The 15488-nt window shown below is 39.0% G+C and overlaps 1 protein-coding gene across 8 annotated transcripts in view; it reads left to right on the top strand.

The window, feature by feature from the left end:
• LOC137286501 (syntaxin-binding protein 5-like) overlaps window positions 1-15488 on the top strand; it is a 125206-nt gene that overhangs the window by 44878 nt on the left and 64840 nt on the right. For all 8 annotated transcript variants that reach the window (XM_067818409.1, XM_067818408.1, XM_067818415.1 and 5 more), the window contains exon 3: window positions 13908-13989. In XM_067818409.1, coding sequence (XP_067674510.1) covers window positions 13908-13989 — 82 coding nt within the window. The remainder of the gene's footprint in view (window positions 1-13907; window positions 13990-15488) is intronic.

Genomic DNA, 15488 nt, shown 5'->3' with positions numbered 1-15488 from the left:
TGTTATCATTGGTAAGGCTTCAACCAATATTTGTTAGCATCGGTTAAGTGTAAACTGATATTCATTGTTAGCATTGGTAAGGAGTATACCAATATTGTTAGCATTGGTATGGTTTTGACCAATATTGTTAGTGTCGGTAGGGTGTTGTCCCTGATTCAGTTTTAGCATTTGTCAACCATTTTATGTTCAGGGTCGATAGGGCTGACTATTAAGTCCTCTTTTTTACAGACAGCGGATACAAAATGATGAAAGTCTGTTGTTTAAGTAACTTATATTGTCATGTCATAAATTATTTAAGAAGAAAGCCACTTGGACACTGTCTGCATCTTCTTCCAGTCATGTTAACACACTTCAGTTATTCCCAAATGGACTTAAGCACCCACTTTACAGGAACCACATGACTGAATAGAGAATCTTTGAGAATAAACGCGCAAGGGAACCATTGCATCCTAGCATTTGCTAGCGATGAAGATGAACGAGGTGGACTGGCTCCTCATCAGCTCTGTATATGTGCACTATGGCAGTGCTCATGGCAGACTATTGACGATGCTAGCTAACAGGCATACAAATTATTTGGCATGGAACTGGAGGCCTATTCATGCCTATTGTCACATGTTTGTGCTGAGAGGCGGAGGTTTTATTCTTAGTGAAGTAAAAGGATATCAGTATTGATCAGATGCGTCACCTCTCGGGGTCAGGCTGCCGATTTTCAAATGTCAAGAGACGAGACCGTTCTTCCCTTGGCCTGGTTCACCTTCGTAACGACCCCTCGGCTCTCATGAAGCTCCGGCCATCATCCCTGGTCATCGGTTGATGTCAGTGCCGCAGCCAAACACAAGAGCTGTGAAGAGATTTGATTCACTATCTGATTCTGACGGAGAGTAAGCGTGATTTATTTGAGACGCAAGATGTTGTACATTGCCATGAGTGGTGGACTTGATCCATGCTCACTATTGCAGCTGTTCATGCTTCAGATCGGGGCAGTTCTCAGTGTTTTATGACAAATACTGATCAATACATCAAACTTCAATAAAACTTCCATAACTGCCCATTTTCTATCACTTTGAAGGAGGATTTCTCGAGCCCACTCCATCATGATGCTATGTTTATCTGATTTTTTATTGGGAGTATCATTTGATGATTTGTCCATGTGGGTGGTGGGTTACACCGAAGTGGTAAATATCTGAGACGTTCAACACCTTCCACTCAAAGCAGACGTACTATGATTAGTGAGTGAGTTTGGTTTCAAACTGGTTTTAGCAATATTGCAGCAAGATCCCTGTTTTGGACACCAAAAGTTGGTTTCACCCATTGTGCCCTTGAGGTGAATTTGAACCTGGGTCTTCAGTGTGACGAACGAACATCTTAGCCACTAGGCTGTTCTACTGCCCCACCCACCATGATGAAATAGCAATACTGTTCAAATTAATGTCACCCTATGAAGGACTGCCTCTTACCATCTCACTCACCATTATTAAGTATTTTTCAAAGTCTTGTCCAAGTTGCATACTGCCCCAGTCTGAAGTGAAATATCATGATTAAACCTAAATCCACTCTGAGCTCTGTTTCAACACGCTATCGCCAGTGGCTCAAGACCACGATAATAGAGACAGAGGACAGGAGATGTGGCGATTAGACGTTATACTCTACAGTCTTGTCATGCTCGACAGAGCTCTGATGGCTTGGTCTGACAACAAGCTCTCGTTTGTCAACAGGATTTAATTTGATATGAATATCATGATTGCATGCAAGGCAACATGGCCTCATTCTTCAGCTCATTGGATCTGACAAGTTTTAGAATTACACTAATACAGACAAGATTTGTGATGAACTTGAGAAAGGTCAAACCTCCAAGCAGTGAGCGAGTGAGTGAGTTTAGGTACTCTTTTAGCAATATTCCAGCCATATCATGGGAGGAGACACCAGAAATGGACTTTGCACATAGTGCCCTTGTGATGGATCGAACTTGGGTCTTCTTTGTGACAAGCAAATGCTTTTACCACTAGAAAATGTGCAAAATGGCCCATGGCCAGTGCCTTTTCTAATCACTGTGATGGACAGACTGTGTGACCTTGTTGATTGTGTGTCAGTATTAATATGTGGGCAGTGGGGTAGCCTAGCAGCGAAACCGTTGGCCCGCAGTGCCCAAGACCCTGGTTTGATTCCCCACATGCGTGGCAGGGTTTGTACAATCTTGAAGAGGCCTGGAATTTGGGCACTTAGTCTTAAAAAGCCTGGAAAAAGACTTAAAAGCCTGGGAAAAGCCTTGAATTTCAAGTTAAGTCCTAAAGTGAAGATAATGTCTGCCAACCCATTCAACACCATAAGTCTGGTTTTCCAACCAAAATGTCACTAGTCCCCAGATACCATAGGCCGGTAAACCAGCCAGACAGAAGTCAGATCAAAATAATATAGAATTTAAGGAACATAACTAATGTTAGCTGAGAGCCAAGATGTTTGGGTATAGATTATTCAGGAACATCTTGTGTCATAGTCGGTATTGGTTAGTAACCTTTCTAAAGTGATGTATTTAGCAAATCATGTGGACACTTTCTTGGCAAACAGACGATAACAGTGCGCAGAAGTTGTTTGGTATTATTTTCATGAGGTTTTCATTTGTAGTTGCTTGTCTTATTGGCCTTAACTTTGCCCAGAGAAGACTTATAAAAGTCTTGAAAAAGCATTAAAGTTTGGTCTTGAAATTCTGAACGAACCCTGGGTACAATGTGTGAAGTGGATTTCTAGTGTCCCCTGTTGATATATTGCAGCAATAATAGCTAAAAACAGACTTCCTCACTCGCTTAGAATCGATATGGGTAGTTGCCATGTTCGGACAACCACTGGTTTCTTTGACCAGGATAGCAAATCTTCCATTTGGTGAAATGGGGAAAATGATATTTAGATGTGTAAAATGGTTGTTAACTGTTTTGCAAGCTCTTTTTGGAGAGGTTGCCTAGTGGTAAAATGTTCACTCATAGTCACAAAGCCCTAGGTTTGATTCCATGTGAGAGTACAATGTTTGAAGACCATTTCACATTCTTCAGCAATGTGGTTGAAAGCGGTAAAATGATCCAGAAAGTATGCACAATTTGAGCCACATTTTGTAATAAGGAAATTTGGATCAATGTCTGATACCAGTAGATAATCAACAGTGCTGAGAAGGATATTTGATTTATAGCTTGTGAGAGTTTTGGAAGGCAATCTCTTTCTACATTTCTTTCTTGCCCTGCTGCTGTATTGTATTATTTATATCTACTACTGAAAGGCTGCATGTATGTATTACACCGCTATCATGATTCTAGCTAGGAGACATTACACCTCACTGGTTAGATAGATACCTGTCTGTCTGCTGCAGGCTGTTGTGGACAGGTCCATGTCTCAACATAGTTGTGTTTGGTCGACAGTGTCATATTTTGTTGGCTGTGTCAGGCTGGCTATGTCAGCTTGGTTGTGTTGGGTTGGCTGTGTCATGTATTGTGTCACTTTTTGCAGCCTTTTCTATCAGGTTGGTTTTGTTGGGTTGGCTATGTCAGCTTGGCTGTGTTGAGGTTGGCTGTGTAATGTGTTGTGTCAGTAGTTGCAAACTTTTCTGCCAGGTTATCTGTCTCGGGTTGGCTGTGTTGGGTCGGCTGTGTCAGCTTGACTATGACATGTGTCATGTCACTTGTTGCAGCGTGTTCTGTCAGGCTGGTTGTGTCGGTTTGGATGTGGTATGTGTTGGTTCTGTTGTGTGAGGTAGGCTAGCTGTTGTGCGTATCATCTCAACATTAGTTTTGTCATGTGTTGGTTGGGTCATGGCTTGGTTGTGCCATTTGTTGCAGCCTCTTGTGGGTCAGTAAAAGGTCTCATCTCAACATCAGTTTTGCCATGTGTCATTTGTTAGTTGTGTCCTGTTGGTTGTCTTAAACAGAGGTTGTCTCATGGGACAGATGTCTCTATTAAACAATCTTAACACAAACCCTTACTCTAACACTAATCCAAACCCTTACCCTTAAACCGTAGACCTATCCCTAAAACCTGAAAGTAATCCTGTCAAGTGGAGTACATTTCAAGTACGGGTTATGGGCAGAACTTTTACCGTATAATGTGCTGTAGGCCATTGTGGGCATGCAGGCAGATCCCATCTCAACATTCATCTTATCAAGTGTTGGTTGACAAATACCATCACAGTCAGACAACTGTCATGATGTGTAATCAATGTATGAAAGATATGTGGATGGCGCTTACAATTCTAAAAGTTGATGTTATAATTTGTTCACTGTTGAGGTTTGTGGCTCTATTTGCTGTTTATTGCTATCCCAGGAGTTCTCCAATGTCATGACAAAATCAAACTTGCTATTGTTTTTCTTTTTCCTAAACATAAAGGAAATTACTGATACATGTGCACATTTGAGTTTGTAAATTGTGATGTTCAAAACTTCAAATCACCCTTGAGTATTGGAATGATGGGCAAATTTCACAGAATTTGATAGTGTTCATGTAGCTCAGAAGCTGAAGTGATTACAAGGAGGGTGATCAGGTGCTGTTTGCTTATATTGATAAATTCCTACATTTTGATTCCAGATACTATTGTAGTGAAGCCATAGATCTGTCCTTTGATATCGATGGAACATGGCTAATAACCGTTGAACACTCATCCATTGATTGCAATGAATTTTAAGTCTTGTTATCTATAATGGTTGATGTTTAGCTGAATGTTTTTCTATGTGGAATCTGTGCTATATCTTGTAAGATCATGATGAAAAAAGGAGGTATGGAGTTTGCTGGTCCTACCAAAGGTTGGGTTCTATTCTTCAGAGTGATTTGTTGGGTGACGCTGCTTCCTTGGTACACTGCAATTTCACTATAATAATGTCACTCATCACTCATGAGACTCTGGTTTGAAACACGGTTTGAAAACCCAGTTCTGTGTTTGTTCCTTGTAGTGTTGCTTGAGTTTTTGCTGAAACAGTGTAAATCACACTCACTCACTTGAAATATTTACTTAACAATTGTCGTTCATTTTAAGATCGCTGGCAACTTTCTGCACCTGCCCTTTGTTGCCTTGTTGTGTAACACAGCAATATTCCGACTCTATGATGATCTGTTCACTACACAGGAATGTAATTCCAAAGAGACCCTGTGCCATACTTTTTAGTTTAGCAACTGTTAAGAAACTATGCTTTTAAGCCCTGCGGGAAATTTAAAAAATAGATCTCAATCATCCTATACTGGTTGTAAGAGGCAACTTCCGTCATTAACCATCCAAGAAAACCTTCATTAGAAAGATGAGTGTGCAACCTTTGTGGTAGAACAGGATATTTGCAATTCCATCATGGCTTGTGTAACAAAAGTGTACATTTGGAAATCGATTAGGATTTAACAGAGTATAAAGTTGTTGCCTCTTGCTGTTCAGATTATTATTTAGAGGATATTAATAAACTTTATAGCCTTGACTCTTCCGTCAACGCTGTAGGAATTCCAGATAAATAATAGGCGTCAATCATCTTATGCTGGTTGTGAAAGTCCACTTTGTGGATGGAGTGGACAGGCTTGATGGGTTGGTAGATTGCATGTTCTCCTAGCCCGATGACATGGACTGGTGTTCATGATATCAATCACAGGATTGTCAGATCAAGACTTTTCATGCCATCATCAGAATTTTGGAGTGAGAGATTGCCATTGACACAAAAATTACATGGCATTACTTTAGATTAAGATTTCCTGAAATTATTTCAGGACATGGGCCTTTACCTGAAAATGTTTATGATCTGGCCCCAAAGTATGCCTCCCCTTTGCGTATCCCGACAAGACCTGAAAAGGATCCTAATGGTCTCACATCACCAGAGATTCATGTTGACATGGGTCCCCCTCCTATGTGATGTCTGACGACATGTCAACTGCATTCAGTGCATGCAGTTGATCACAATGTCAATAACTCCCCAACCTCCACAGCATAGCAGAACCAGACAGGGACATATATCACATCCTTGTCAGGAGAGTTATTGCTGATCAACAGGATTATGTTATTTAATCATGGGAGAAAAGAAAAAAACTGGTAACCTGGTGCATTGAGGGTTTGACAGAATTGTCCTGATGTTTCTGTTGATTGTAATTGTTTGTTGCATTGTGGCCATTTGGGAACTGACATGGGAAAGTATGAGTTTATCAAATAGCGTTGGATATCTGTCGAGGGGTAGCAGTGGTACTGTTAAGTAATTGTGACATGGTAACAGGTGAAAATACTGGGAAAACATTGGTCAGCAGGGCCTAGATTTTTTAAGCTCTCTTAGCGCTAAGATAATCGTGATTAACATTAAGTTATAATAACTATCTTGGCACTAAGAGAGCTCCAATAATCTAGGCCCAGGTCTCCAAGACTTCATCATTGTCTTCAGTGTATAAATGAGGAACTGGTAGTTATGATAACTGTTCTGAAGGGGGATGTAAAATCTTGCATGATATGGGAGTAATAATTCATGTCATCGTACCAACATGTTTTCAATATGGTACTTATTATCACCTTTCCTGGCTGTCAGCATTAAGGATTGGTTGTTTAGTGAGAATGCTGTGTCTGAGTGAGGTTTCTATTTTAAGCTGTTAGCTAAATCTTGGTGATCTGTCGCTGTAAAACCTATATCAGTCAGGCTTATGCAAAGTGCTACATGTGCACACTCACATTCACGAATGCGCGCACACACACACGTTTGTGTGCTGTAAGAGTAGTACGTTTACAGGGGACATTAAGCCTCTTTCCCCCTCATCTCATCACACGCATGTTATTCATCTTTTCGAGTTTAACATACAGTTCTGATGTAAACATACCACCTTTTACCATCCAAGAAAACAGTCATTAGAAAGATGAGTATGTGACCTTTTTGGTGGAGCAGAGTATTTTCAATTCCATTATGGCTTGTGTAACAAACGTGTACATTTGGAAATCGATTAGGATCAAACAGTATGACGTAGTTGCCTCTTGCTGTTCAGATTATTATTTAGAGGATGGTTAGAAATGTTATAGCCTAGACTCTTCAGTAAAGGCCATGCATCAGATTATACTCTGCAACCAAGAACAACTAGTTTCAAGCTGCAGAGTTGAAGTAAAGTGTAACAGTGACTGCTTAGCTATATTCAGTGGCAACAATGAAGTCAGAGTTATTTGTTTGAATCGGCTTCTACTGAAAGCCATCATATTTGTCAATTGTTTTGGTCGATGCTGTCTGCTTTGTCTGACAAGACACTGAAGATGAAACCATGATGTAAGCCATTTGCTAAAGAGCTAACAACAACAATAGAAATAGCTAATATGGTTGTTTCACATTTAGAATGGCAGACGTAATTATTGCAAATCTCCTTTGAGACCCATCCCCTTCGAATTGCAATATCGTCTGCTCTGGCAATGGTGTCCATTTGTACAGGTGTGAGCAGACGACAGGGCAGCTGAACTGAGCTAATGCTCCTACACCTAGTCTGTGTTAGTTCAGAGAACTAATACATTTGTGTATGGTCATTAGTTGAGATTAGTTCACACTTGTAGTCAGTTGGAGCTGCAGAGATTTGGGTGTTTGGCTTGTTATGACTGATACTGTGGTCTTAGGAATTGAATGAAATGAGCCTTGCTTATTTGCCAGGAAAGGTTTCATAAAGGTTTTCTAGTTGTTAGTGCTGTTCATGATTCTGGAATGACTTTAAGTAGCCCTTATTTGTGGAGGTTTGACTTTTTGAATAATTTTGGCTGTGGGATTTACTTTGATGAATTTAGCTGGACTTTCAGGAACGAAAATCATGATGTAGTACACAGTGAAAAATTGTCATGGAGTTTTAATGATTTTGAAAGGGGGTGCACTCCACTGGAGTGAAGGGAAATGGTTTTACCAAACCCTAAAACCCAATTCAAACCTGATCTTCAGGGTTTTGAAACAAAGGAGTTAAACATTATGTTAGCAACCCAATGTTTGAATATCGTGAGAATGGAGATTGGGTGTGAAGAGATGGGTGATACCAGAGATTGGGTGTGAAGAGATGGGTGATACCAGAAATGGACTTCACTCATTGTATGCTTGTCTTTGGAAGTCTTTGGAGAAAAGGTTATTTGAGCCACTAGCTGTGTGTCATAAAAAGAAGGTTTACACCCACTGCATTTCCCTAGATCGATTGATTGTCTGTCACCTGACCTTATGGATGCTGTTGAAACTTTCCTCCATTTCAAGCTTTCTTCCTATGCCAGTCTCACTACATTGATTGAACTGACAGCTAGGACACTGCAGTGAAGAAAAGAAGCAATGTTCCCTCACTCACTGACACTATGCCCTTAACTTATTGTCAAAGAAGCAAACATCAAAGTGACCATCTGCTACAAAAATCCAGAGTTGATAGATCACAGTCCATAAAAACCTAAACAAATCAAACAGATTTACTGTGACATTTGGTGGTTCAAGACGGTTGTAAAATACACATCTGTTGTAATGTATATTGATCTAAGAAGATTTATAGGCATCATATTCCTTTGGTGTTGTTGTGGTATCTGAAATATTCATGTCAACAAACATGCAAGGAAATATACTTTTATCATATTTGTGGAGATAAGAAGCCTTTTTTATTAACCTTTCCAACTTTTCATCCTTTTATCTGCTTCAAACATATTTTTCGTCCTGGACAGGTCCAAGAGACTGTGCCAAATTATTTACTGCTGAATATGACTGGAAGCATTTGTCTGGGACTGGTATGTACGTCAGTGTCAGCTGACATTTTATTGGAAGCAGGTCAGGAGAGTGCTGTAGTTCTAGCCTCAAGTCATTCTCAATACCACCTAGTTAATGATGTTGGCAACTAATATAGGTAAGGATGGAAAAAAATCTGAACATTAAAACTGTTTCTAAACTTTTCAAAGTGTTCCAGTAGATAAGTATCTCTGTTAAAAGAAATGATTATTACCAAATAGTGTTTCAAAAAGTATTTCAGCTAGGGGTAAGAGTTCCTCTCGTTCAACCATCCCAAATGATGTTTATAAATTGATATATACTAGCATTGCTAACAAAACCTAACACAACAATTTCTAGAGGACTCAGAAAAATAGTTTTGTTTAGTTAAATATATTATAGAATATTTTTTGCAAAAGGCATCGAAATAGGAATTTATTATGGGTTTATGACTTGACAGGTTGGCTTGTGTATTTCACAAAATTCATATCTTGTGTGTGTGGCATGAGTTGGTAGGCTCATTGGTTGCTTGGTTTTGTTGTTTTACACTACGGTGGTCAATGAATAATCAAGTCTGGACTAGACAATCCAATGCTCAACAGCATGAGCACCATTGTCCTGATAGCAACAACATTACTACCGTGATAATAGAGGGTTCTCATAATATGTTTATATCCTTGTACCCTTGATGGCTACCTGTCAAACTGAAATTGGCGGAAGTTTGTAAAACCCCTAGCTTGTCTAAATTATATGTATCATAGATGAGTGAAATAGTTTCACCTGAATGTCCTTTTATGTTGGATAATCAACACAATTTGATAAAACTTCAAGACATATTTGATGTCCAAAGAGCCATTATTGATGTCATATGATTGTGATGTCAGGGCAACAGATGACATCACAATTGTCTGCTAAGCATTGTGATGCAAATTCAGTCTCCTGAAAGACATTTACTACATCTCACTCAGGTGGTACCGATTATGGGTGCCAATTTCGAAGAATAAGTCCGGTGTAATGCTTTGTATAAAATTATCAGATGTATATGTATAATGCAATTTACCTGAACCTGTTTGCACATTACATAGTGTGATAGTGCTGGATCTCTGAGATACCTACAATACACACGGAACACCCCACTCAGACAAATTATACTGCCTTGCAGCTGTTTTCTTCCTCTTCATGCCTAGTCCAGGGGAACAAGTACCATCGTTTAATGTCTTTGCGTTTATTGCAACTAAGGATTGAACCAGTGATCTCCTGTTCTCATGGCACTCTATCCATTAGATTGTAGAGGAGATGTTTGATAGCAGACTATCAGAGGGACGACTCTGTTTGCCTGACATTTGCTCCTTCTTTGTGAAGAGTCTGTATGTGTTTCATTGCAACCCCTACAGTATGCCATGACAAGGAGGCCTTGTCAGTATCCAGATATTAATAAGTTGGAGATTTAGATGTCCTTGAAATATGTACTATAGCTGCAATTATATTCTGTTTGCAATAAAAACTTACTGATAATTTCACTTTAAACAAAAAAGTAAATTGAATAAAGTGAAATTAAGATTGCGAATCCTCACAATTTTACCTTGCCATTTGAACATTTAAATCTCAGAATTGTATTCTACTTAAAATAAAAGTTTGTTTAACAAACAATAATAGTTTCATATCATTATCATTTGGTTTGTTTCACAAGTGGGTATGCACATTACATGAAACAACGGGAACATGTAGGGTTGGTCTACGTTAATGCTCATCATGTACTGCACGTACATGTGACCAGCTCTTCCAATTGCTGCTCTTACCTCCTTGCAATAGCTGCAACTGTATAAGCTCAGAGAGTTCAGATTATCCTAGACCATGAATCATTGTGTTGGTTTATAGTTTAGTTGTGCACCAGGGCACATTGAAAATGCTTATCTGTTCCATTTGATACTGTGCTATGGCATGCAAACTCAGCTCTCTTTTGATCTCTGTCAAGAAAGAAGAATACTGGTCAAAAAGATTTAGCTTGTACATGTTAAAGGCATAAATTGTTGAGGTTCCTGTTTCAAATACTATAGCAGGCATCAGCTTACCCAAAACACCCATTAATTTATTGTAAAGATGTTTGAATTTTCGTAAACTGTTATGGCCCAACAAGGAGGAGATGGACTGACCGCCCACAAAAAAACCCGACATTGGGCTGATGCTCATCCTCCTCAGCCATCAGTGTTATTTCTCATTACAAAAACAAACAGACTAAGCGACACCTGCACAAACCCTCTACCTTCCTGACCTTTGGTCGATTGGTGTGCGTTCAGTTTGTGCTTCTGGTTTGTGTGCGTAACCTAAGATCATGATCTTTATCTACAGTGAGATCGATTTGTAATTGGTAATTGAGCTGGTTGGGAGAGGATACAGGTTGTATGGAGCCTTTGATTCTGTTCAGCTTGGAAGGGTACACTAGTACAGTGATGAAATTATTGCCGTAATGTCTGCAGTTAAACCACCTTGTGATCGTTTGAGTGCTTGCTTTTAATGTAGCTTGTGCATGTTCAATTTTCCTTGGTATTTTTTGTTTGCTTTTTTGAAATATTGAATGGATTCCTCTCTGTTTGATAATAGTGATGCAGTTATTTGCAGGTTCTGGAGTCAGGCTGTTAGTATGTGGATATTGATTGCTCTGTATTTAATCTAACCAAGACCCATTTATTCAAAGAGGAATTAGTTTTGAAACCATCATTGTGGAATAAAGCACTTAGCACTGGCAATGTCGCAGAATCATGTTAAAGAATACGGGACCCATGAACATCTAGGCTAGATTTGGTCTTCAGTAGCCCATGTTTGTCATAAGACAGACGCAGGTGGGCAGACTCACTAACTTGGTTGACACGTCATCAAGTTCCATGATCGATGCTCAGGCTGTTGATCTCTGGAATGCCTGATCCAAACTCAATTAATTACAGGCTCTCACCATCAAACCAACTGACTTAGGAATATGATTTATAATAATATAGTTGTATTGCTAATGCATAGTGCTGAGAACAGTTCAACTTAGTGTTCTTTAAATAGCTTCAGGTGGATGTTAGACTTTGGGAGTTACAAAGTTCATCATGCCAGCTACAGCTTGTCGGAAAAGACAGAGAAGAAAACTTTTTCTTCCGTGGCCCTAGGGGCTTCACCATTTGAAAAAATGTTAATAGATGGTTCTTGTTTTTATTCTGGCTCGCCTTTGGAAGCAGGAACCAGAATGTAGGATTCTGCATATTGTTGCTTAAAGAATAAGGGCTGGACTCATTCAGCTCTGTTAAGGAGCAAAATGATGAAAAAGGGAAATATGGCAGGAAGTGACTGTTTACAAGTTTGTATACTTTCTGAAGGGGTTACACTGTAGTCTGGTATCTCAGTAGACTGGAAGTATGAAAACATAAATCCTGACCAGCACACATGCAGGTGTATGCAATCAGTTTTTACAGTAGTTTCTAAAGGTTCATTTAAGTTTTGGGATTGCTGGGATTGCAGCCTGATCTGTCAGGCCTGGATGTGCTGACAGTTTCCTTAGCGTTAACCTGTAAGCAGGATACATCTTCTGTGGCAGTTCTTTTTGTAAGGCCTGTCCTGAAGTGATCAGAAATAGTTTTTTCCATGAAATTGTGCAAACTCACTGGGGAAATTATGCCACTATTTGCAATCAAATAAAGAAGATTTCTTACACAGCTGTCTCCAAGCTTCTTTGGATATAAGTGCACAAACAGGAATTGATTTAAATTCCTCTAATTTATTGCTGCCAGTTTCTTAAATTGGGGTCAGATTTGGAGCACATGCTTCTGCCAGTCTTTAGGGATCACAAAGGAGTGCCATTAAAATTGTCCAACACTACAGATTCCCCAGGAGGAGTCATTATAGACTGTCTCTGTTGCCAGCCTCAGTTGTCAACCCCTGATCAGGCACCACATGAGACCTCCATGTAGGTCTCAAAGTCACAAACACAAACTTGCCAAAAGTTTTGAAAAATAAAATTCATTGAACTATCAAGTGTTCTTTGTGGTCAAGAAATATTCCCCAGTGTGACTGGTCAGGTGGTGATCTTTGCCGACTTATGGGAAGATGTCATTGTCGTCTGCTCTAGAGTCGCCAAAATCACTGCCTGTGATGGTGAAGATGTGTCACCTGCTTCAGCCATGTTTCATAGTTTTTATGAATGAGACAACTGATTTCTGTTTTGGTGTGTCAAACAAGAATCTGAAGTTAGGATGTCATTTGAGTGTGTGGTGCCAAGTTACTGCTGCTGTGACACGTTCCTGAGACAACACAACGCATCTGATGTCATCATCATCTTGGTAAAAACTGCATCTTGGGAACAAAATCTCCTCCTGGTAAGGACGACAAAATACTTCAGGAAGTAGGAGATTTGTCTTGCAGATGAGAGCTAGCATTGCAGTGACGTATTAAGGAAACAAAAGATACAAAAGAGGAAATAGTGGTTTTGTGTAAATGTTGACTCATTTGCCTTCGAGAGTTGTGTGGTTGGTAAAATATTCAATGAATGTTGAAGAGTTTCGGTAATAGTCGAGGTGGAGACAAGTGTGTTTCGGGTGTTTGGTTGACAGGATGTAAGTGTTCTGAAAAACTCAGGTTCACATAAATCAAAGTATTTTGTCCATAGTAAATTGGTAATATATCTATGTTGTTGCTTCCGACACACATCAAACTTAGAAACATATGGGGAAGGAGAAATTATCCTTACTATATACAGACTTGAAATATTCTTGAAATAGTAGAGATGGTTTGATGGTAGAGTGGTTAAAGTGTTGACTCATCACAACAAAAAAAGACAGATTTGTTTCCCATCAAGGTACAATGTGTGGAGCCTATTTCTGGTGAGATATTGCTGGAATATTGCTAAAGGCTGTGTTAAATGAAACTAAATTGAATAGTGAGCCTTAAAATAATTAAAGAGTCTTGAAATTTTTGTGAAATGTTTATTTCAAGTGACATGACATAGGAAGACAAAATATAATCTGACAATGTTGTTGGTGGTGAAATATTCTATTACAGTTACTCTTAGTTTTGTACACAATTTCTTATATACAGCTGAATAACATATATACAACAATGAATCCTACAACGGATGGAAACATTTGGGTTGTCTTATGTTTACTGAATAAGTAATTTTTGTAATATGTGATTGTATTAATAATATTCATGCTTTGACAATACAAACACAGAACATTTTCCTTAACGCATAACTAGACTTGGTCGCCCAGGTGTTGACTGCCATTGTGTCCATGACAGTGATGCTGCCATTATGCAGATACTTTTCCTTGTTAATGAGGTAAGTGGGACATTTCATAGTCAGTGTCATAATTTTTCATTAGCCTTTTTCGCCAATGATGTAATGTGCCGAAATGACTATTTTCCACAGAACTTCAGGAATGATTTGATTTAGGTCCGACTGCCTGGTTCTTGTGAATTCAATCACCAATGTTTGATGGCCTTCATTTCCTTTTTTCTGATGGTTTTATTGCCCCAAAGGAGATTAAAAAGCGAGAGAGACTTCAACCTTCGGTCACTTGTCCGATGATGCTGCAAAGACCCAAGTCTTCTCTGACGTTATTTTAGAAATATTTTAATCAGTCAATTGCTTTATTGAAGCACGCACTTGCCCCTTGGCTTGTAAATGAGAAAATCTCCTCTAAGGAATTAAAACCTAGGAGTGACTAGAGTCAAGGAGTTCTACCAAGAACTTGGTAGAACTACCAAGAAGTTGTTCCTAGAGCTGATGGAATTTGATAAATAGAGCGTGTATGTAATGTAGGAATGAATGATCTGTCAAAAATTCCTTAATAAGTAATATGTTTTATGCAGAGTGTCAAATAGAAGATGTTTGTTGATGTGTACAGTTTAACGTCACTTTTTGCACTGTGTTGATATCGGTAGTAGTTGCAGCATGTATTTCTTTTAAATCATTCTCTTTTGTAAATCAAACTTTGTCCTGGTGGCTGTGTTTTTTCTCACTGAAGTTGACCAAAGGTATCCCATAAATTTTAGACTCAGAATTATAGCTGTGAACAATTTATACTTTAATCATTAGAGATGTATTTATTCCTTCAGTCTTGATTTCAACATTAATACTTCTGTGTCCATGTTGATCACTGGATTGTCTGGTCCAGACTTCAGTAATAACAGACAGCTTATAAAGCTGAAACATTGCTGAGTGCAGCATTAAAAAACATGCAAGCAGATAATTGCATGGATTGCAAGATGTCAGTCTACTGATTGTCTGATTCATATTGTTATTTTCATGCCTGAGGCAAAAGTAGATAAATATAGGTCAGGTCTGTTTCACTTAAAGACAAGAGGGACCGTTGCCCAGGTCAACATATTGTATGTTACCATTTATATAAAGACAATGTAAGGGTAGTTTAAACTTTTATGTCTGTCCATCACACTAAGGGACCATTCATAATTTATGGCTAGGGGTGGTGATGATTTTAGAGAGTGGGGAGCCGTAGAGGGTGGAACACCTATTTTATTCTGAGATGGGGCGGCATCAGTTTTGTAGACATGTACCAGGGGGTTACCGGGTCAGCTTTGTTGTACATAAAATATTTTAAAATTATGTTTATAAGTATGGGAAGGGAGAAGAGGGAATACATTATTTTGTTCATTATATGCAGGTGGGGTCACTTACTTTGTACTTTAATTATATGGGGCCAATCACATTGTACAGGCTCCTCCATAAAAATCATCATCACCTCCGCTAGCCATAAATTATGAATGGGCCCTTACCTTGAACTTTATGGATTTGAAAAATTAAAAAAATCATATCTT

The sequence above is a fragment of the Haliotis asinina genome, chromosome 6 (genome assembly GCF_037392515.1).
Source record: "Haliotis asinina isolate JCU_RB_2024 chromosome 6, JCU_Hal_asi_v2, whole genome shotgun sequence".
Lineage (NCBI taxonomy): Eukaryota > Metazoa > Mollusca > Gastropoda > Lepetellida > Haliotidae > Haliotis > Haliotis asinina.
This window is presented reverse-complemented; position numbering and strand designations above follow the sequence as displayed.